The sequence below is a fragment of the Gorilla gorilla genome, chromosome 13 (genome assembly GCF_029281585.2).
Source record: "Gorilla gorilla gorilla isolate KB3781 chromosome 13, NHGRI_mGorGor1-v2.1_pri, whole genome shotgun sequence".
In the NCBI taxonomy this organism is placed as follows: Eukaryota; Metazoa; Chordata; class Mammalia; order Primates; family Hominidae; genus Gorilla; species Gorilla gorilla.
This window is the reverse complement of record NC_073237.2, coordinates 49,137,085-49,161,125: the sequence shown is the minus strand read 5'-3', so window position 1 is coordinate 49,161,125 and position 24,041 is coordinate 49,137,085. Positions and strand designations below refer to the sequence as shown.

At 44.3% G+C, this 24,041-nt stretch overlaps 1 protein-coding gene across 2 annotated transcripts in view; it reads right to left on the bottom strand.

Moving 5' to 3' along the window:
* Positions 1 to 19,937, bottom strand: part of TTC39B (tetratricopeptide repeat domain 39B) — a 141,267-nt gene extending 121,330 nt beyond the window's left edge. The window contains exon 1 of one of the 2 annotated variants that reach the window (XM_031014796.3): positions 19,625 to 19,937. In XM_031014796.3, the coding sequence (XP_030870656.1) occupies positions 19,625 to 19,864 (240 nt within the window). In that variant the 5' untranslated portion in view covers positions 19,865 to 19,937. The remainder of the gene's footprint in view (positions 1 to 19,624) is intronic. The other variant, XM_063696365.1, reaches the window with a different exon arrangement.
* Positions 19,938 to 24,041: the final 4,104 nt, after the last annotated feature.

Here is a 24,041-nt window from a genome sequence, read left to right as displayed (position 1 = left end):
GAAGAGATGATTGTCTCCAATTGCCACAGTTGAAATGGAATGCTTTGTGGTCTTTAACAAAGAGATAAGAGTTCATTAGGCATGTCACATGTCCCTCTGTCTTAAAATGTCAGAGCCTAATCTATTGCCATGTGGTACTCGCTTCCCCAAGCTTACAGACCTGAAGTACCCTCTTGGACTGGACTTGCATATATCAAACAGGGGCATCTTCATTTAAGTTAAAATGTAAGCTCCTCTGCCATAAACTATAAAGGGAGGTAAAGACAAGAAAACCTTTAGGGAAAAAAAAATGATTCTTTCTGGCTGGGCGCAGTGGCTCACAAGGTCAGGAGATTGAGACCATCTTGGCTAACACGGTGAAACCCCTTCTCTACTAAAAAATACAAAAATTAGCCGGGCATGGTGGCATGGGCCTGTAGTCCCAGCTACTTGGGAAGCTGAGGCAGGAGAATGGCGTGAACCCGGGAGGCGGAGCCTGCAGTGAGCCGATATGGCGCCACTGCACTCCAGCCTGGTCGACAGGGCGAGACTCCATCTCAAAAAAAAAAAAAAAAAAAAAACATAAAAAAATGATTCTTTCTAAGCTACTAGCTTTCCTTTGTAAATTTCAAATATAATTAGCTATACAATTAAGCTTGTGGAACCCGACACCTTAATAAAGTCATTTCTACCATTTGTGAAATCAAACTACATTTTGATAGATTGCCAGATGAAAAAGCATACCAAGAATCTCAATGTTTTCTATCAAAGTTGTGAGAAATACCAATACATCCATATGATATGGACAGGAGACAGGGAAATACTGGATAGAAGAGAGCAGTTCCCCAGCAAAGGCACCATTCTCAGGCCTGGAAACCCGCAGCCCTAAATGAGAATGGGCATTCCTGTTTTTGCACCCAAAAGTTATCTTTCGGCCCACCACATCCCCTATCCTGTACCCATATAAATGCCAAAACCCCGGCTCCACAAGGAAATGAACAGAAGAGCAGAAGAATGGCAGAATGGCACAGCAAAGAGAAGAGGAGTATCTGAATGTCGTCAAGAGGAGTTCAGCTGGGGATGGTTGGAGAGGAGATTGGCTGCTGGACAACCACACTCCAGGGGAAGATCATCTTCCCACTCCATCCCCCTTCCAGCTCCCCATTCATCCCACTGAGAGCCACCTCCACCATTCAATAAAGCCCCCACATTCATCCTTCAACTCCATGTGCAACCTGATTCTTCCTGGACACTGGAAAAGGGTCTGGGTACCAAGAGGACACTAAGCTGGTTAACACTTAAGCCATCCACGGATGGCAAGGTTAAAAGAGTGCACTGTAACACATGCCACTTGGGCTTTGGAAGTCACAGACACCCACCCCTGGATGATGCCGTGAGGCCGGAGCCCAGGGGCACTTGCCCCAGCTTCTGCACCTGCCCATCTTTGTGCTCCCCCTCCCATAAGGGGTTTGAGCATGCACGGCAGCCGAACAGACAAGCCACACCCAGACACACATTCCATGAGGGGAGTCAGGGAACTCTCATAGGCTATTATTACTAAATAAGCAAGTTGTTAGAAATGTGAACACCCCAGACCTCTAGGAGCACTTAATTACATGCTTTTAAAGTATAATTATCCTTATTTTTGTGAATGTTCCTTATCTACCCCAGGTAGCAAGTTGCATACATTATATCATTTAGCCCCACTGTATAAGTGAGGAAACTGTGGCTCAAAGTGCCTTACCCTTGGTTACCTGGCTTCAGCCAGTCCTCCAAAAGGACATTTACCAGTGTTGGTATTTTAAAATAAAAACAAAACCTTTCCTCCCAAAAATAAAATGACTATCAGTAAATGAATATTTAATACCAAAATGTTCAATATGGCTAGTTGCAGTATTTTAAATAATGTTATTATGATTCTTTCCTGCTCTGTAAAACTCTAGTCATATGAATGTACTTACAAAAAGTAAACTTTATACACAAATGCTGATTAAATTAATGGATGCAAATAAGTATTTAAAGTATGCCAGGCACCGAGGCACCAGAGCTGCACACAGCCACTATGAGGCAGACATTAGAATCCCCATTTGATTGGTCAGGAGACTGAAGCTCACAGAGAGGTTAAGTTACTTGCTCAAAGGCACAATGCCGGCAAATGGCAGAACTCCATGTGTCTGCTACCTTGCAAGCCTACCTATATTCTTTCCTCTCTCGCACATGTCTTGCTAGGAACAGATACCACAAATCTGAAATTCAGGTATGCCAGGAAAGAGGCTGATTTTTTTTTATTCTTTGTCCTACTTGAGACTTTGGATCCAGTGATATTTCCTTCTGTTCACTCATAATGGCTTAGAAATGCAACTGTTTTGCATACTTCCAGCAGGAACCTAAACATGTTGGACAAATAGCAGCTGCCTTAAGGAATGAATAGAAAATCAGGAAAAGTCATCATCCATATGAACTACATATCATCTGCTTTCTTGCAAATGGAACAAATTATTCATGTGGGCAGGAGTAATTCATACAGCCCTTGACCCCCCCGATGATGCCCAGTGTGAGAGCCAAAGCCAAACACTGACCCAAAAGCACCCGTGCTCTCCCGGTCTTGATTTGTGACGCCTAACACTTGTGCTTTATCCTAATCATATATAATGACTGCTCATTTTTATTTCTGTCTGGGAAATTTTACTTTCTCCTGGTGATTTTTAATTTTTTAATTATTTTAAGTATTACAAGTGTACTAAAATGAGAAAAAAATGGTTAGAGAAATCCTTATAGGGTGATAGAAATGTTCTTAAATTGGATTGTGGTGATGGCTATGCAACTCTGTAAATTTACTAAAAATCCACCGACTTGAACGCTTACATTAAAGGCAAATAAAATCTCGGGACCTAAACTCATCATGCCAAAGAGAAAATTTAAGCTTGGGAACTGAGTCACACAAAAACTTCCTCCCTTCTGTTCCTAAACAGATAGCTGCAATGATAGAAGGCCACCTATCTCCCCAGGTGGTCTCCTTCACAAATTGCTTACAAGGAAATGCCTTGTGGGCCCCAGAATCTTTACCATAAAACAGAGTTCTGTTCAATCTCACCCTGAAAATATAACTCAACAACTTATCTTCACAGGTATGGGACAAAGACAAGACTAGAAGTCATCCTACCATCCACCCAGAGACAAATGCACGTTTGACGTCTTCCTCTACTCTATGTTTACTTTATTTTACATAAAATGCAGATTTAAAATGCAGAATGCATAACTGACTGTTCCTCTACTCCCTCCTTTCACATGTAACATGTGGATCCAGTGAACGCTAATCAAAGCCTCACAAGAATGTGACCCCTTACCTCACTGCATATCTACCTCTTTTTTTTCTTTCCTGCTTTCCCCTTCTGCCACTCTCCCCTTTAAATGTTGAACTCCTCAAAATCGTCTTTGGAAAATGCACAGGGCACAGATCCTACTGCAACTGTGTCTCCTTCCCAGGCATATCCTCAATCTTGGCAAAATAAACCTCTAAAGTGAGATCTGTCTCAGACATTTTTTGGGTTATACGTAAAAGGAGTAATGCAAAGCACACCTTAATAAAACTGGGTGTGTTTAAGTGTATTGAGATAATGCTAATGGATTACGGAGGTAAAGTCTCCCTCCTGACTGAGAGGATAAAACTCTCACATTGTTAGACAGCATTAAAGGAATTCCTTTGCTGCTTTCTATGGTGAAGAAGGGCCACCTTCTCTTGTGGAAACACATTGTCCACATGAATAATTTGTTCCATTTGTGATATGGTTTGGCTGTGTCCCCACCCAAATCTCATCTTGAATTGTATCTCCCACAATTCCCATGCGTTGTGGGAGGGACCCAGTGGGAGGGAATTGAATCACCAGGGCAAGTCTTTCCTGTGCTATTCTCATGATGGTGAATAAGTCTCATGAGATCTGATGGTTTTAAAAATGGAAGTTTCCCTGCACAAGCTCTCTCTTTGCCTGCTGCCATGCACGTAAGACGTGACTTGCTCCTCCTTGCCTTCTGCGATGATGGTGAGGCCTCCCCAGCCACAGTGAACTGTAAGTCCATTAAACCTCTTTCTTTCATAAATTGCCCAGTCTCAGGTATGTCTTTATCAGCAGCATGAGAACGGATTAATACAATTTTCAAGAAAGCAGATGATATGTAGAGTTCATATGGATGATGACTTTTCCTGATTTTCTATTCATTCCTTAAGACAGCTGCTATTTATCCAACATGTTTAAGTTCCTGCTAGAAGGATGCACAAACAGTTGCACTTTTAAGCCATTACCACTTGAACAAAAGGGACCGTCACTGGATCCAAAGTCTCAAGTAGGACAAAGAATTTAAAAAAAAAAATCAGCCTCTTTCCTGACACACCTGAATTTCAGATTTGTGGTATCTGTTCCTAGCAAGGCATGCGGGAAAGAGGAAAGAACATGGGCAAGCTTGCAAGGCAGCAAACACAGTGGAGTTCTACCACTTGCTGTCAATGTGCCTTTGATCAAGTAACTTAACCTCTCTGTGAGCTTCAGTCTCCTGATCAATCAAATGGGGATTCTAATGCCTGCTTCACAGTTGCTGAGTGCAGCCTGGTGCCTCAGTGCCTGGCACCCTTTAAATCCTTATTCGTGGCCATTAACTTAATTAGCAAATATGTGTAAAGTTTACTTTTTGTAAGTACATTCATAAGGCTAGAATTTTACAGACAGGAAAGAATCATATTTAATGCCCACATCCCATTCCTGTTGGATGCCACAGCATGTATGCCAAAGAAGGAATAGTTCTTCTCAAGGCAGCCAGGAATGCTAAATACAGACAAAAGCTGTGTAACTACAACAGGTCAATGATGGACCACATACACCACGGTGGTCCCATAAGATTGGAGTGGAGCTAAAAAGTTCCCATTGCCTAGTCACAGCCATTATAACACACAGTGCAATGAGTTACCTACATATTTGTGGTGATGCTGGTATAAACAAACCTACTGCACCACCAGTTATATAAAAGTATAGCACATACAATTATGTATGGTACAGAACAATAAAAACAACTGTTACTGGTTTATGTATTTATTATACTGTACTTTTAATCGTGATTTTAGAGGGTACCCTTCTCCTTCTACCTATTAAAAAAAGAAGAGTTAACTCGAAAACAGCCTCAGGCAGGTCCTTCAGGAGGTATTTCAGAAGACGGCACTGTTGTCATAGGAGATGACAGCTCCAGCCATGTTACTGCCCCTGAAGACAGTGACATTGGTGATCCTTACCCTATGTAGGCCCAGGCTAATCTGTGTGTTTATGTCTTAGTTCTTAAAAAAAGTTTACAAGTAAAAGTAAAAAACTTTTAAAATAGAAAAAAGCTTGAATAAGGATATAAAGAAAATATTTTGTATAGCTGTACAGTGTGTTTGTGTTTTAAGCTAAGTGTTATTGTGAAAGTACCAAAAAGTTTTAAAGAATTTAAAAGTTCATAAAGCAAAAAAGTTCCATTAATCAAAGGTTTATTATTAAAGAAAAAATATAAATGTGGTGCAGCTTAAGTGTACAGTGTTCATAAAGTCTATACTAATGTGTAATAATGTCCTAGGCCTTCACATTCACTCACCACTCACTCACTGACTCACCCAGAGCAACTTCCAGTCCTGCAAGCTCCATTCATGGTAAGTGCCCTATACGGGTGTACTGTTTTTTATATTGTATACCACATTTTACTGTACCTTTTCTATGTTTAGATACACAAATACCATTGTGTTATAATGGCCTACAGTATTCAGTACAGTAACATGTTGTACAGGCTTGTAACCTGGGAGCAATAGGCCATGCCAGAGAGCCTAGGTGTGTAGTAGGCTGTACCATCTAGGATTGTGTAAGTGCACTATGATGCTGACACAATGATGACATTGCCTCACAACACATTTCTCAGAGAGCATATACTCATGTAATGACATATAACTAGTTACTGAGCACCTGGAGGTGGGGTGGTACCTGAGGGAGGTCTGAAATGATTAAAAAGAATTGTCCAGGTGAGGGAACAGTGTATGAAAAAGTTGGGAAGAAATGACCACCTTTTAGGAAATTGGGCATGAGAAAAGAAACCACAAGCACATCAGAATGCCTGATGTTAAAAGTCCATGTTAGGAATTCAAGATCCTAGGACCTACTGAGCAAGAATCGCTGGTGGTGAGACACAGGGATGTGCATTGTAACAGGCCACCTGTACCTCAGCCAGGTGATTTCTATGCACACTAAAATATGAGAACCACTTAGGAAGATGCTAAGAAAGGCCTTACATGTGTTAAATCAAGTTTAGCCTAAAGCTGCCTCCTTATATATTTTAAGTTTGGCCTAAAGGTTTCTCTGTACATCGTGAGCTACAAGAGGAGGTGTAAACAGACCTTACCTACACTTGTGCCAATCACCGAGTTTTGGTCCATCAAATGTAGCCAACAGTTGGAACTGTGTTCAAATAAAGCAAACTGTGGGCTGTAACCAATCCAGCTGTCTCTGTACCTCACTTCCGTTTTCTGCACGTCACTTTCCTTTCTCTGTCCATAAATCTTCTTCCACCACATGGCTGCACTGCAGTCTCCAAGCCTGCTCTGGCTCCAGAGATTGACGGATTCACGAATCTTTCATTGCTCAACTGAACTCCTTTAAATTTAATTCTGCTGAAGTTTTTATCATATGTCATGCTAAGGTATTTGCATGTTACTTTAAAGGCAATGAGAAGCTGTGCACAGATTTTAAGAGGCAAGGCGAAAATGGACTTGCATTTTAGAAAGAGCAGTCTATTGTCAGCTGCTAGCAACTGGAAAAAAAACAAAGCAGTCTAGCACAGTACACTGATTTAGGGCACAGCAGAACCCTAGAGTCCCTCCAGGGCTCAGGAAGGCTTGCACACTCTTACTTCCTTTACCTTTTAGCCTCTTATATTCAGTAACTGAACACAAACATACCTTTTACAGGCCATAGTCTCCTACCAACATCTAGGTGCTACATGAAAACCCTGTAAGAACTTTATGACATTGACCAAAATGTTTGGAGAAAACAAAGGTTACAACACCATTTATGTGTCAGCGACCAAATGCTGTTTCCAAAATATTGCTGGCATTATCACCTCCCTTGCTGACAAATATTAACACTTTTCAGTTTTAGATAGAGCTGGAACAGATGGCCCTTTGAGCCCCTGTTTACTACTCTCTTTTGTGTGAAGTGGTTTCCCCTCCCACTCAGGAAAGGAAAGGAAAGGTGGGAGGATGTAAACTTGAAGAATTTCCCAGCTGGAGTCCTGGGTATTAGCCTGAGAGGTGACTTATTTATCCTACAGGACTCCATCACAGAGGAAGGTTTTTCTGCAAGACTCTGGCTTGGCCAATCTTTACACAATGCCTGTGAGCAGCCACAGAGTGCAGCCTTGACAATGCCACAAGCCAACTTTTGGGCCCCCCATGATAAGCGCTGCATAGGCCTCCTTGAACCCTCACAACAGGTTCTATTATCGCCATTTCTCTGGTGAATATGGAATAGATAGATTGAGTAACTTATCCCAGGTTATACATGGAGGAGCAGGGATTCAAGCCCACGTCCAACTGACTCCAGAACTTACAACCAAACCAATTAATGGGATGTGTCAAGTAATTTTCTATTTTTCCTATTTTTTGATGCTTACATGCACATGAAGGAAATAAGCACATTTAATTCATAAGGTTTACAATACATTACAAACAAACTTAAACACCCCAGAAGGTCAGAAGTTTGCTGACCACCTAGTACCGGGGTCAGCAAACTTCCTCCATAAAAGGCATATAAATATTTAGGCTGTGTGAGCCACACATCTGTTTCCCAACTGTACCACCTTAGGGCAAAAGTAGCCATAGGCAACACCTAAACAAATGGGTATGGCTGCGCTCCAATAAAACTTTATTTACAAAAATAGGCAGGAGGTGGGCAGGCTGCATTTAACCTCTTAGTCAAGTTTGAGAAGTTTGTGGCTGCTTGACCTAGTGTAAAGGGCAAAGGGTTTAGAGTTAGGGAATCTAGCTTCTAACCCTGATTCTGTGCCTAAGCCAGCTGAGTGACCTTGGGCCAATCACTTCCCTTCTGTTTCTTCTGTAGAATTCTCTTTTCAATTGACTGCAAAAATAAGGTAAAAATATATTTCAACACACTGAAATGTTAGCTGCAGATTCTTCATTAAATCCATAGATAATGAACCAGTAGCAGCAAGACTTTAAAAGCATAAAGAGAAAGTAAATTTGCATTTTAGTAGTACCTTCTATGTGTCAGGTGCTTTATAAAATATAATCTGACTTCATCCTTCATAAATGAAGAATGTCAGAAGTGAAATCACATGTTCAAAGTCAGAGAGGAAATGGGAAGCCAGAATCTAAGCCCAGCTGGCCACTCTCTCAGAAACTCAGTGCTGCTCTGCACATGGAGGACCTGGTATGGGTCAATGAGCCCTTGATTGATGATTCTGCACAGGGGGTGACATATGAGTACTTTTGGGGGAGGATTTTGGAGTCAGGCCTCACTTCCCCCTCTTGAGGACTCTCCCTCTCTGTCCTCATCTGTCTTGTCCACCTCCTCTCAAAAAGGTAATACTCCATTTGGTCTGAAAAACAATGTGAGAATCTGAGGTTTGTTTCCTTTGGTTCTGAGTGTAAGGACTGTGACTCATGGTTGTCCAGAATGCCAGGACAAAGTGGTCTGAGAAAGCAGGGAGGGAAAAAAGGAGGACCAAGCATTTCCTCAAAGAAGCTGTGACTGGTCCTGCTGCCCACACAAGCACCGTGGCTCAAGTTGGTTTTCTATCTCAGAACTTAGTCCGAAGGTAAAAGTCTATGTGATGAAATATAAACCTGTGAAATTACCCAAGTGCCTCTGACCTTGTCTGTCTCCTTAACCACCCACTGCATTTCAGTTTACAGGCATCCGTTTAAAACTGTACCTTAGAAATGGGGTTGGGAAAGGGAAAGTGAAACCAAACAAATGGAAATCATTATTGTTGCTTCCTTTACCCCAAAAGAAGAAGAAAAGCAAAAATATTCCCCAAATACAGAAGGGTGCATGTGTGTCTCCACTGTTAAAAAAAGCAATTTTTTTTTTGAGAAGGAATTTCACTCTTTTTGCCTAGGCTGGAGCTCAATAGCTCAATGTCGGCTCACTGCAATCTCCGCCTCCCAGGTTCAAGGAATTCTCCTGCCTCAGCCTCCCGAGTAGCTGGGATTACAGGCATGTGCCACCATGCCCAGCAAATTTTTGTATTTTTAGTAGAGACTGGGTTTCACCATGTTGGCCAGGCTGGTCTCAAATTCCTGATCTCAGGTGATACCCCCCTGCCTCGGCCTCCCAAAGTGCTGGGATTACAGACATGAGCCACTGCGCCTGGCCAAAAGCAAATTTTTTTAAAAGGCAGGGCCAGGCATGGTGGCTTATGCCTGTAGTCTCAGCACTTTGAGAGGCCAAGGCTGGGGGATCATGCGAGCCAAGAGGATCCCTTGAGCCCAGGGGGTCAAGTCTGCAGTAAGCCATGATCACACCACTCTAATCTAGCCTGTGTGACAGAGCAAGACCCTGTCTCTTTAAGAAAAAAAAGAAAAAAGAAAAGCCAAACTTGGTAGCTAAGCATTCAAGGCCAGATTCTGATCAATCTGGCTGGAACACACTCACAGCAGCTCTCCTGCATTAATCACTTAAAGGGGGCATATACTGTGCTCCAACCACACGGCCTCCATCCTACTTCACCACGCCTGAGGAGCGCAGTTCCCCTGCTGTTTCCTCTGCCTGAAGGAATGAGGGGTGATCTCCTCCCTTGCTGCCTGCTGAAATTCCACCTCATGAAGCCCAGGTCGAATGTCACCTTCTAGAAGACACATGTCAAAAACTCAAAGGAACTTTTACAGACAGATCATCGGTTTCAACTCCTTCGTGTCGCCTATGAGGAAAACAAGGCTCAAAAACATTAAGGGACTTGCTCTAAGTCACACAGCTAGTCAGTAAAGACTTGGTCTGGAAACAAGTCAGCAGGTGGGGTGGGCAGCAGGCAGGAGAGAGAATGTCCAGGTGGACCACCCTGGGACAGCCCTCTTCTCCTTGGAGCACAGGACACTTGAACCCTCTCTAGATTCTACCCTGCACTCCAGGTTACAGCTGTCTGTGTCCACATTTCTGACGTCTTTTTCAGAGGGATCCACACCATATCTTACCCATCATGTTACCTTAATTATTAGGTACCCTTGGGTCATCAGTGAGTCCCAATAATCATTCAACAAACAAAACAAAACGCCAGCCTCCGTCACTCTGGGCTTGTCTACCTCCAATCAGCCTCCATGCCTTGCCAGGGAGCCACCTAAAGTACTGCTCGCTCCCCACCACTCCTCACTGAAACCCGCAGATGCACACCATGATCTCCACAATCTGACATGAAAGTCTCTGAACGGCCCTTCTTACCTGTGATGGTTAATTTTAGGTGTCAAGTTGACTGGATTAAGGGATACCCAGATAGAGAGAACAGGTAAAGATTTTATTTCTGGGTATGTCTGGGAGAGTGTTTCCAGAAGAGACTGGCATTTGAATCCATGAACAGGGTAAGGAAGACCTACCCTCACCCAAAGTTTTGGGTACCATCCACTCAGCAGAGGACCCAGATAGAACAAGAAGACAGAGGAAAGCCAAATTTGCTTTTTCCCTCTTCTGGAGCTGGGAAGTCCTTTTTCTCCTTCTCTTGGACATCAGAACTCACGGTTCTCCAGCATTCGGTCTCCAGAACTTGCACCTGTAGTCCCCCAGGTTCTCAAGCCTTCATCCTCAGACTGAGTTATACCATCAGCTTCCATGGTTTTGAGGCCTCTGTGCTTGGACTGAGCCACGCTACCAGCCTCTGCAGCTCTCCAGCTTGCGGACAGCATATGGTAGGGCTTCTCAGGCTCCATAATTGTATTAGTACATTTTCATACCACTATGAAGAAATACCCAAGACTGCATAATTTATAAAGAAAAAGAGGTTTAATGGACTCACATTTCCACATGGCTGGGAAAGCCTCACAATCATGGTGAAAGATGAAGGAGGAGCAAAGGCACATCTTACATGGCAGCAGGCAAGAGAGTGTGTGTGGGGAAACTGCCCTTATGAAACCATCAGATCCCATGAGACTTATTCACTGTCACAAGAAGAGCATGGGAAAACCCACCCCCATGATTCAATTACCTCCTACTGGGTCCCACCCATGACACGTGGGGATTATGTGAGCTACAACTCAAGATGAGATGTGGGTGGGGACACAGCCAAACCATATCAATAATCATGTGAGACAACTCCCATAATAAATCCCCTCTCATCTATCTATATATTATGTCCCATTTCTCTGGAGAACTAACAAAGTACCCCTCCAGCCTTGATTCCTGACACTCCACCTGTCCAGAGCACCACAGGATCTTCCTCACCTCTGCACCTTATCCCACTATTCCCTCTCCTGGAAGACACTTCAAGAGCTCCCCCTTCCCCACATCACTTCTCCATGGCTAACCGCTACTCATTCTTCTTGACTCAGAATGTCTAAGAAATGGCCTCCTCCAGGAAACCACTCCTGACTTCCCTCTCTCCCAGGAGAGGTGCCCTCCTCTGTGCTCACAAAGCACCCTGGCATCCCTCCTCCACCAGGTGGTTCTCAGAACACACATGCCCCCACTCTCCACTAGACCATAACCTGAGGCAGGAGCTGCATTTGCTTGTCCAGCACCTAACACAATACTCAACACATTAAGTCAGACTGAAAATTGTCACTCACTAGTTACCTTCAGATCCAACAAACATCAATGTATCATTTCACCAAAATATTTTAAAATACGTAGGCCCTATGTATATGACAGCATAATATCAGCAGTACCAAGGGGACACATCCACAGATCACAACGAAAAGCATTTACTACACACCTAGTCTTTAAATAAAGAGCTGAAGATGCATGATGGCATTAGGAACTGCCAGGCACTCCCCACTTCAGAAGTCCCTTTAGAGAGGTGTGATGACATCACCAATACAGCAACTGGCCGTGGTGGCTCTGGGTATAAACGGACTTGGTGCATCAGGAGGGAGCACAGATCCACGAAGCACAGGGGGAGAAAAGGAGAGTGCTGACTAGGGTGGTGGCCAATGGGAGGCTCAAAAAAGGAACATCCCTCCCCCAGGAAGCCTCAAAAGCACCCACAGGAGTCCCCAGGTACTCATCTTTGGGAAGTGAATACAAAGTAACTTCAGGAGACTCTGCCTGAGATGCTACTGGGGCACCCAAGACTGGAGATTGGTCGGCTGTCAACAGATGGCTAGATGGAAACTCTGAGCTTCACTGAACTCACAGTATCAGATTCACACTGAATGATTGGTAACAGCACCCATGGGCAGGAAACTGAGATAAGAAGGCAAGCAGCTAGCACAGGAAGAACTGATACTTGTCTGCAGAAGCATATGTGTTACCCAGACTTGAAGGGAAGGAAGTGGGTATCCAGGTACAGGGGGAGGAGAGGAGACAATGAGGAAAAGTTTCACTAGAAAAACAGCTGTCAAAAAACAGGGTTTCAAAAGAGACTCAAGATTGAACATTTCAGGAAAATATCTGTTTGTTAACCTGAGCTGGAGTTGGGACTGACAGTAAAGTGATGCTGCTTCCTTCCACTAACTTGCATTACCAATTTACAAACACCCTTTCTTAACTCTGCCCAAATGCATACCCTCATGAACAAATGGCCCATGCTCCGCAATCAGAAAATTTAGTGAGGCATAGGGGTTAGTTTCATCTGCTTGCTGTCCTTCCCCATCTCCTACCCAGCTGAAAGGAAACAGGAATAAACTCTACTCCTTCTCCTTAGGGGACAGCACCCCCACCCAGCCACACAAGGAACCCAGAATTATTACTCAATGGCTCCTCCCTCACTGCACCACTGACCCTCAAACTGGGGGCCAGGCCACCAAGTCAAGTCCTCTTTCACGTTCTGAGAAATCCTTCAACTCTGGCCTCTTCTGTCCAATGCCACAGCCTCTACTCTACTTCATTACTCATCATCTTCCACACCAACTGTTGCAACAGTCTTTTGTCCTCCTTCTGCCACCTCCACATCCTGGCTTCATCCACTTTACCAGATTTATCTTCCTAAAATCAGCAATCTTACAACAATTGCCTCATCAAAAACCTTCCATGTGGCTGGTTGCAGTGGCTCCCGCCTGTAATCCCAGCACTTTGGGAGGCCAAGGCAGGTGGATCACCTGAGGTCAGGAGTTCGAAAGCAGCCTGGCCAACATGGCGAAACCCCGTCTCTACTAAAAATATAAAAATTAGCTGGGCATGGTAGCGGGCACCTGTAATCCCAGCTACTCAGAACGCTGAGGCAGGAGAATCGGTTGAACCCACGCTGTCGGGGCAGAGGTTGCAGTGAGCCGAGATCCCACCACTTCACTCCAGCCTGGGTGAAAGAGTAAAACTCCGTCTCAAAAAAAAAAAAACCTTCCAGGTTCCCATTTTTTAGGAGATACAACCCAAACTCCTTAGCGTGACATTCAGGACACAATGACTCACGACCCAAGCCAGCCTTTTTGGTTTCTGCCCTTGACACTCTCCTTCCCACTGTACCAAGTGCTCTCTTATTCCCGCCCATCTCAACTTCCCCCAAGGCCTTCCCACTGGGGAGCCCAACACAATCCCACTTGCCCTTTGAAACCTAGTTCAAATACCATCTCTCCTTTCAAGTCTTTGCCGGACCCTAAACAAGGGAAGCCAATCATCCCTGTTTGTACCTGTTGTCTTAGTGCAATTACTGAAAGCGCCCATTTACTCAGGGTGCCCTGCTTTGAATGATAAATTATATGACCTTCCTACCTAAAACCTACCCTAACCCAAAGATAGAAATAGTACAGTGACTTGTGTTAAGTGTTTTGCTTGACGTTGTGCTCCTCAAGGGTAATAACTGTCTTGTTTTAGTGTGTATATCCAGCATTTAAAGACTGTTAGGACCTGACAGGCGTTCAATGAACACTGGTGGAATGAAAGAATAAATCTCAGCTGGGAGCAGTGGCTCACGCCTATAACCCCAGCACTTTGGAAAGCCCAGGTGGGCGAATCACCTTTAGTCAGGAGTTTGAGACCAGCCTGACCAACATGGAGAAACCCCGTCTCTATTAAAAATACAAAAAATTGGATGGTCGTGGTGGTGCATGCCTGTAACCCCAGCTACTCGGGAGACTGAGGCAGGAGAATCACTTGAACCCGGGAGGCAGAGGTTGCCGTGAGCTGAGATCGTGCCACTGCACTCCAGCCTGGGCAACAGAGAGAGAGTCCATCTCAAAAAAAAAAAAGAAGAAAAGAGAAAATTGTGGTAATGAATTTTATCAAAACTTCATCTAAACTTCCAAAGAGAAATTAGCCAAATCAGAATTAGATCTAAAAATTCCTGGGCCAAAAAGCAGGCGGTAAAAACATGTCACATAAGCCATTTATTTCCTAGTCAGTGTCTTAATTTTTTTCATTATCAACTCTCAAAGGAGCTTAAGTATAAAGCTTACTTTTTTAATTCAATAATAGGATCAGAATGACTCAATAAATATTTTAAAAGTTAAGTGTAAGGTTGGGCACGGTGGCTCACGCCTGTAATCCCAGCACATTGGGAGGCCAAGGCGGGTGGATCACTTGGGGTCAGGAGTTTGAGACCAGCCTGGCCAACATGGTGAAACCCCATCTCTACTGAAAAAAATACAAAAATTAGCTGGATGTGGTGGTGGGCGCCTGCAATTCCAGCTCCTCCGGAGGCTGAGGCAGGAGAATCACTTGAGCCCGGGAGGCAGACGTTGCAGTGAGCCAACATCATGCCACTGCACTCCAGCTTGGGTGACCAAGCAAGACTCTGTCTTTACAAAAAAGGCCGGGCGCGGTGGCTCACGCCTGTAATCCCAGCACTTTGGGAGGTCGAGGTGGGTGGATCACAAGGTCAGGAGTTCGAGACCAGCCTGGCCAATATGGTGAAACCTCGTCTCTACTAAAAATACAAAAAAAATAGCCGGGTGTGGTGGCACATGCATCACGCCACTGCACTCCAACCTGGCTGACAGAGCGAGATTCCATCTCAAAAAAAAAAAAAAAGCCGGTGCAGTGGCTCACACCTGTAATCCCACCACTTTGAGAGGCCGAGGCGGGTGGATCACCTGAGGTCAGGAGTTCGAGACCGGCCTGGCCAACGTGCTGAAACTCTGTTTCTACTAAAAATACAAAAATTAGCTGGGCATGGTGTTGGGCGCCTGTAATCCAAGCTACTCGGGAGGCTGAGGCAGGAGAATCGCTTGAACCCGGGAGGCGGAGGTTGCAGTGAGCCGAGATCATGCCATTGCACTCCAGCCTGGATGACAAGAGCAAAACTCCATCCCCCACCAAAAAAAAAAAAAAAAAACGTTTAAAAAGCTATGAACATTTGGCCAGGCACAGTGGCTCATGCCTGTAATCCCAGTACTTTGGGAGGCTGAGGCAGCCAGATCACGAGGTCAAGAGATCGAGACCATCCTGGCCAACATGGTGAAACCCCGTCTCTACTAAAAATACAAAAATTAGTTGGACGTGGTGGCGTGCACATGTAGTCCCAGCTACTTGGGAGGCTGAAGCAGCAGAATCGCTTGAACTCAGGAGGCGGAGGTTGCAGTGAGCCGAGATTGTGCCACTGCACTCCAGCCTGGGCAACAGAGGGAGACTCCAACTCAAAAAAAAAATCTATGAACATTTAACCTTATAACTGTATTTGCTGAGTGACTTTTAATATAATGTTAAATATAATGCATCAAATTACATATGCAAATCATCAATTTCTATACCTACATAATAGCAATGTAATCAACTTTTCAAAAAACATTCAAAACTGTTATTTTCCAGCAAAAGTAAAACTATTGAAAAAATCATTTTCTGAAAAGTGATTTTTTCTTTTTTTTTTTTTTTGAAACGGGGTCTGTCACCCAGGCTGGAGTGCAGTGGCATGATCAGAGCTCACTGCAGCCTCAACCTCCTAGGCTCAAGTGATCCTCCCACCTCAGCCTCCAGAATAACTTAGGACTACAGGCGGGCACCACCATGCCCAGCTAACTATTCATATTTTTATTTTTGTAGAGACAGGGTCTCACTGCGTTACACAGGCTGAAAAGTGATTTTTAGTGAACTTTTGTTTCATATGAGAAAATTTTTGAGATGGAGTTTCACTCTTGTTGCCCCCGCTGGAGTACAATGGTGCAATCTCAGCTCATGCAACCTCTGCCTCCCAGGTTCAAGCGATTCTCCTGCCTCAGCCTCCCAAGTAGCTGAGATTACAGGTGCCCACCACCACGCCCAGCTAATTTTTTTATTTTTAGTAGAGATGGGGTGTCACCATGTTGGCCAGGCTGGTCTCGAACTCCTGACCTCAGGTGATCCACTCGCCTCAGCCTCCCAAAGTGCTGGGATTACAGGCATGAGCCACCACACCTGGACTCATATGAGAAAATTTTTAACTTAATTAGCTGCTAGATATTAATTCAAATACTGTCAATGTTTTCCTTTTTGGCACTTGAGATAATTATTGGTGAGCTGAATAATCTTAATTGAATTAAATAATAAAATATAAATGATTTTCATTCAATTCTCAAATCCTTATATTTGAGGGCCAAATATAAGCAAGCCACAAGGCACCCATTGGTAGCCCATAAGTATGTGAAGGTAACCAACTAAAATGACTTCAAGATCAGGCAACTAGAGAGAAAGTCTTCCAACCACAGCCATCTCTACGTTATAAATTTGTTGGATTGACCTTGAATATATTCTGTACATCTTCCATGAACCCATTATCAATGTTGCTAGTGTAATACACAAGAAAACCCAATGAGAGAAATTCAAATATTAAGAAACAAGCTTTTGTTGATTGAGCTTTAAATGGCCACACACCATTATAATATCTAAGATGCTTGTGCTCCCCAATAACCAATTTTTGCCTCCAACGAGGATGCAAGTCCTAACTTCTATGCTCCCGAATTTATCATACTAGCACCTAAAAAACACAAATTAAAAAATCAGTTTAGCCAAGAAAACCTCCATCCCACAGCTACCATGAGAGCTTCTCTACCATTATCATTCATTCCTTGGGTACTTTTAAAGAAAAAAATTTCCATATTATTAGCCCTTCTCCCAAAAGAAACTCCCTCTTCCCCAACCTCCCCCCAACCCCTCTCCCCCATCTCAATAAAAACCCAGATCTTTAGAGCTGGAAGAACACTTAGGGCTAATCCAGCCCCTCTTTCTTCACATAAGGGAACTGAAAGAGCCCTCTGAGGTTGACAGACTTGATCAATCAAGGTCAACAGTCATGGGAAGGACCTTGTCTGTCTTGTTCACTGTTGTACCTCCAGGCTAGTACAGGGCTTGGCACCTAGTCAGCTGTTTACACACATAAGTGATGAACAAAGAGAAGAACCAGGTTACCTAAAAACTTAACCTGGTACTTTTCCAACTATATCACTTTGTCCCTTTTAACTCCCCCAGAATATCAAATAATGGCCATTAAAAACTATCAATATCAAATAAAGACTATCAGACTCTTCTTAAATACGTGAAAAGCTTCGTAGCTGAAATAAACTATTTGCGCACCCAGTAAAATTGAAGAGCGGGGTCTTATGAACTCGAGATTAGAGTTCTTCAAGCCCATTTACAGTAAGGGACTTTCTACAAATAAATCAAGGGTATCCGGTCTACAACACACTACTTCTTACTTGCTTACATTTACTTGAGCTCCTTTTTAGAGTTCTTGTACCCAGGTCATATCTCCCTAATCAGACTGAGAACCATAAAGAGGCAAAACTATGCCTTCTCTAAGGCACCTACCAAGGTTGAGCCCAAAGTAAATGCTCAATAAATGCTTGCTCAGTTTATAGCAATGGAAGTGGTAAACTGTGAGGGACAAAAGTAAATTTGGCATGAACAAAGAATTCAATTTGTATTTTGCTCATCAACTAGGACTAGTACAGTACCTAGCATGTAACAGAAGCCTAATAGTTAATGAATGAAGAAAAATAAATGAATGATATGGCAAAAACTGAGTTGTTATTAAGCAACATCTTTTCTGCAGTCTTTCATTCATTCAACAAATATTTATTTACCAAGTATCTGTGTGCCAGGCTCTCTGCTACTCTGAAACCTAACTTCCACACAGAGTTTCACCCACAGAAACCTAACTTCCCTCCTCATCGGCTAATGCATCTCAACCGTTCATCTAGTAGGCAGTGAGCATAGCTGGGGTGACCATTTGTCAAAGTATGTCCGAAACAGTCCCAGTTTACATCTATTACCCCAGTGTTAATTAATAATAGCACTGCCTCAACAATGCCCTAATCTAGAGAATTACATAGTTCTAAGCACAGCAAATCTCCTACAAACAGATCGGGATTCAAATATTTCACTCTACAGTCTTGGGATCCTCAGTGCAAGGGACAGGCTGTAAGCAAGGGTCTGGACAGCCCGGCTTGCCCTCTTGTCTCTCTGTAATGTAGAGGAGCTGTAGTTCAGTTTTTGTTTTTTGTTTATTTTACGGACCACATTTAAAGTATAGTATTCCTTGTCAGATTCCTGGCACTAAAGAGATGGACGGGAATCTTAACCGCCTCCTCCAGATCGTCCACTATTGCATCATTTGAAACCAAAGCCTTCTAAAGGCAGCGACTCGCACAATTCGAGTCAGGTAAGATGGCAGCAACAGCAGCTGTGGGTGCTGGCTGCTGCTGGAGCCTCGGTCTCAACTTCAAGAGCAGGGAGGGCGCTGTCTCTGGAGTTGCCAGGTGCTGAAAGGAATAGTCAATAAATCAACAGGTCCGGCGCGCTGGCCCCTGGGTGCTCAGGCCCGGGCGCGCCACGACTGGAGGAGTGGCTAATTACTCAAACAGTTGAAACCAAAGGAGGCCGGAGTCGGTTCTCAAAGTGGTTTCCCTCCGGCCACCACCGACTCTGAGGACCTGCTAGGGGAAGTGTCCCGGCCCCGTGGAGGGAGAGGGAAGCACCACAGCCTGGGCTGCGGCTCCGGCCCTCCAGCCCCAGCCCCTGGCAGCCCTGCCCTGCTGTCGCGGCAGGTACCCCTCTACTCATTCTTCCTCAGGCTGCCCCCTCTTTTCATCAATCGTAAGCCTTTCGGTTCTGCCACCAGGAAACTTCCATAGAAGGTGAGATTCCCAGGTCGAGGGATGATTCCACGAACACCCAGAGGGCCAGTGCCAGGACTTCAGGGTCAGACTTCGTAAAGCCCAGGCGTCGCTGGGCCGGCCCGGAACAGCTCAGAGCTGCGGGTCCTATGGTCCCGCGCCCTCACGCCCATCCAAGTGCTGGCAGGACGTGGGTCCTCCATCCCCACGACTCGCGGGGCCGGCGCCCCGAACCTCGGCAGCGCGTCCGCTCGGCGCGCCGCAGGGACCCCCCTAGCTCCAGCGGGGACAGACCTACCAAGACCGGGCGCCCCCACCCGGCGCCCGCCAGCCCACCCCAGAGAGGGTACCAAGGGGGCGGGGCCTCGGCCGTCCTAGCCGGGCTCACTCTTCTCTCCCGGACTCCTGTCCAGCGCTTCAGGGGCCGGGCCCGCAATCCCCATCGGCTCGTACCTCGTCCGCTTCCAGCTCCGCTCGGCTGCCTAAGAGCGCCATATTCCTCCTCTGGCTGCTGCCACCCAAAAACCAAGCAGGGAACTCAGAGCCGACTCCTGCTCTCGGCTCTGGGCTCAGCCCAGCGCAAAGGAGGGCAAAAGGGGACGGCCCGGCGCTCCCTCCGGGTCTCGGGCGGGGCCTGAGTGCAGCTACACTATTTCCCCGCCCCCGGAGCCGGCAGGCCAGCACAGCATCCATTTCCTCCCCGGACGCCGCGCCGCTGGCCGGGCCACTTGCCCGGCCCCCAGCAGGCTCGCCCCGCCCGCCCCCAGCGGGCGGCAGCCCCGCCCAAGTGGGTGGAGTCACCTCCCAGATAAAGTTTCCCGGTCTGGCACGCCCTCTGGCAGGGTTTCCTAAGGTTACCTGCCGCCTGTTCTCTGCGGTGGCTGGGCACACCTGGAAAGAAGCTAGAGAGCGCGGGGATGACGAAGCCAAGGTCAAAGCAGCGCCCCACCTGGGGTCCGTGGAAGCATCCACCCAGTCTTTGGTCCGGTGCCAGTCCGTTTCCCTCGCCAGGTGGCCACCGCATCTCGCAGATGGTGTGGCCTGAGGGCAGCCTTGGGTCACGGTCACTGGTCCCCGAGAGGCCTCTGACACACCACCCACCTGGACAGTAGGTGGAAGGACTCTGTTTGCTTCTGTGTTCAAAAAATAGAAAAAAACGCGGGACAGAGATTTATACATATTGGAACTCCTCTACCTCCCCCTACCCGGACAGTGTATTCTCCCCATAGCATCCTGTATTTTGTAACTCCAAACATAGGTGTATAATTCGTGCTTGAACTATAAACTCCATGGGGGTAGGATGCTATCTGTCCTCTTCAAGACTGTATCCCCAACACCCAGAACAGTGTCTTGCACATCGTAGGTGCTCAACAGATATTTGTTGGCTGAGTTTAGAAACTGAACCTTGCTTCTGACATGTAAAATAACTGGAAAATTAAAAGCTAGATCTTCAAGAGTTTGGGGGAGAGAGGTCAGATTTACTTTACATACAGAAAAATGCACCAAGTTAAATGTGTGATTCAATGACAAGTGTTTACAAAACATCCCAATCATAATATAGAACATCCTGAAAAGTTTTCTGTGACCCTTTGCTGTCAATTTCCTACCTCCACTCCCTAGCCTCTGTCAATCACTGATCTGCTATCAACATCAATTTGCCTTTTCTAGAATTTCATACAAATTTAATTAGAGCATGTGGTCTTCCATGTCTGGCTCATGAAGGGCTATTTAATAGTTATCCAGTGATAACTGTAAAAACAGCTAATAGTTCTTGAGTCCTTACTATGTGCCAGGACTCTACTGAACCTCTTGCATATAGTATTTCATTTATTCTTCGTAACCCCATAAAGTAGGGTGCTGTTCTCTTTCAGATGAGTAAACTGAGGCTCAGAGAGTTCAAGTAATATGCCTGAGGCCAGACAGCAGTTAAGTAAGTAGGGATGCCAGAATCTGAACCCCAGCAGTCTGACTCTAGGACCTAGCTGATAACCATTGCTTTGTACTGTACTGGCTCTAGCCACCCTCCCTCTCTTTCTTTCTGTGTCAGTAGAGCAGTTGTCTGTACAAGTCCATTACATACATTTTCAGTGAGTCACTTTGCATCCTTAATACTTGCTGTACAATTTTAATGGCTTGGCATGTACTTTTGTACTAGAATAATAAAGTGGTTTCTACACCAGAAACATTGAAAAAATGGGTTAGATCGTGTGATGGTTGCTCAACTCTCTGAATTGTCTAAAAATCTTTGAATTGTGTACTTACAATAGGTGGAACTTGTGATTATGTAAATTATATCTTAGTAAAGCTGTTTTTAAAAAACTAGCTGACACAGGCTAGGTGTGGTGGCTCACGCCTGTATGGGATTACAGCACTGGGAGACTGAGGAAGGAGGCTAACTTGAGTTTAGGAGTTCGAGACTAGCCTGAGCAACATAGCAACATAGCAAGACCCAATTTCTAAATAATAATACTTTTTTTTTTTTGAGAGACAGTTTCACTCTTATCTCCCAGGCTGGAGTGCAATGGCTCGATCTTGGCTCACTGCAACCTCCGCCTCCTGGGTTCCCACTAATCTGTAAATTGCTTAGAAGGAGGCACTATCTTATTCATCAGTGCAGGTACTCAATAAAAAAGCTCCGGGTGCAGTGGCTCATGCCTGTAATCCCAACACTTTGGGAGACCGAGGCGAGCGGATCATGAGGTCAGAAGTTCGAGACCAGCCTTACCAACATGGTGAAACCCAGTCTCTACTAAAAATACAAAAAGTAGCTGGGCATGGTGGTATGGGCCTGTAATCCCAGCTACTGAGGAGACTGAAGCAGGAGAATTGCTTGAACCCTGAAGGCGGAGGTTGCCGTGAGCCAAGATCATGCCATTGCACTCCAGCCTGGTGAAAAGAGTGAAACTCCGTCTCAAAAAAAATAATAATAATAATACTTTTATTATTTAGAACACATGCTCTGAACACTTAGAATCAGATGCACCAGAAGAGACGTAGAGTTTGTTTAATTCCAATACCCTTGAAAGTTTCCATTCCTTCCCAGACCCCCCAACCCACTCCTACCTCCTCCTATGTGTCACTTTCTGAGGCTAGAATTCCTGTCCAGGTCCAGATTCTACTCTGTATTACTCATGCATGGTTCTGTTTTTTCAAAGTTCATTGTTTCCTGAATTGATAGCACATCCTTTTGACATGAAGCCATCTCACTGGTAGCTTCTTCTCCCATATGCTGTTATTCTGCCTTTGGAATTTCAACTCTTCAAATTTTGAAGAGATCCAAACAAACTTGGCTCTAATTAGTGACAGAATTATGTTATAATGAAAATCAAGTATAATTTTTCAAAAATCTATACTTATAATTGAAGCTTGACTGGTGTTTTTGTTGTTGAATTTTTTACATATCAGGGATCAAATCTGAAGTCTCGTATGTTTTAAATTCATGGCAGGAGGTAAGCAACATTCATGTTTCAATTACAAACACTGAATGAATAAATGTATTCTAGCCACTGGAACGTCTAATCAAATTTGCTTTGCTCAGGGCAGCTGTCAGCTTTGCCTACACAAGAGTGATTTTATCATGAATCACAAATATAAAAGTTTTTCTTCAAAGAACAATTAGAATGGATTTGTTTTTACACAGAATTCCCCTTGCAAGTTTGCTGATAATGTTATACTCTAGCAGTCAAGTGAGATTACTCAGATATTCCATATCCCAGAATTAATTAGCATAGAGATCAAGCAAGAGGGTATCTGAATCATTTCATTTTGAAGTCACACCTACTGGGAGCTGTTTGTGTTTCAAAATAAATCTAATATTGTAAACAATCTAATCTTCAGTATTCCTGAACATGTTACCTTTAGCTGATAGTTTTTTGCTGGTACTTGATTTAAGTGAAAATTGAATTTTCATGATTTGTGCGGTAGGAGAAGCTCAAATCCATGAAATAAGTGCTCATTGTAAACCATGTGTTTGTCAATGACTTTGTCTCACATTCTTGTCTTAGCTCTTCAAGGAAAACGTCCCCTTCTAAAGCAGTCCCTCCCTCTCAGTCACACTCTACCACATCCTCCTGCTGTATGTATAGCACTGTTCACTACCTGGAACTTTCTTGTTCACTTGTTTACTGGTTTATGAGTATGTCCTTCAACAATGGCACCTCACACACACTGTAATACAAGCTCCATGAGGGAAGGAACTTTGCGTTTTGTGTCTACAGCAAAAACCCGAATGCCCAACACATAATGACTACTTAATAAATGGCTATTGAGTGAATGAATGAAAGTATAAAAAGTTCATAGTACGTTAAGCATTATTGTTTAGACCTAGCCGCCAATGTTTTAGCATAATCCAGTAATAATGAGGGAGATTTAAAGAAGGCAAATCACGTGTAGTCTAAAATGTAAATTGTTTCCTAGGGTAATGTAACAGGCATGAAGATTATCTTTAATGCCTACTCAGTTTTTCAAAATTACATAAGAGCTAAGCACTTAGAGGTCCCTCAGTGACCTAAAGAAGAATAATTCACCTCCCCGGGAGATGTTGCTATGCTAAGGGGAAAAACCCCATCATTTAGTGGAAGCTGAAATCTTCCCTTCAGAATATCCTTTTTCCAGGCACTTGGGGCTGGGTAAACATTTATTTTGCTCCACCTATTAGTTGTTTGTTAACTTTTTTGATATATATATATATACACACACACACATATATATATACACGCACACACATATATATACACACACATCAAAATATATATTGTATATATATAATCTTTCCAATTGCCTTCCTGTTGATTTTCATATCTCTTTAAATTTGATTAATATCGTTTTTTCAGACAAAGAAAGTAAAACCCAAAGAAGAGAGCAACAACAT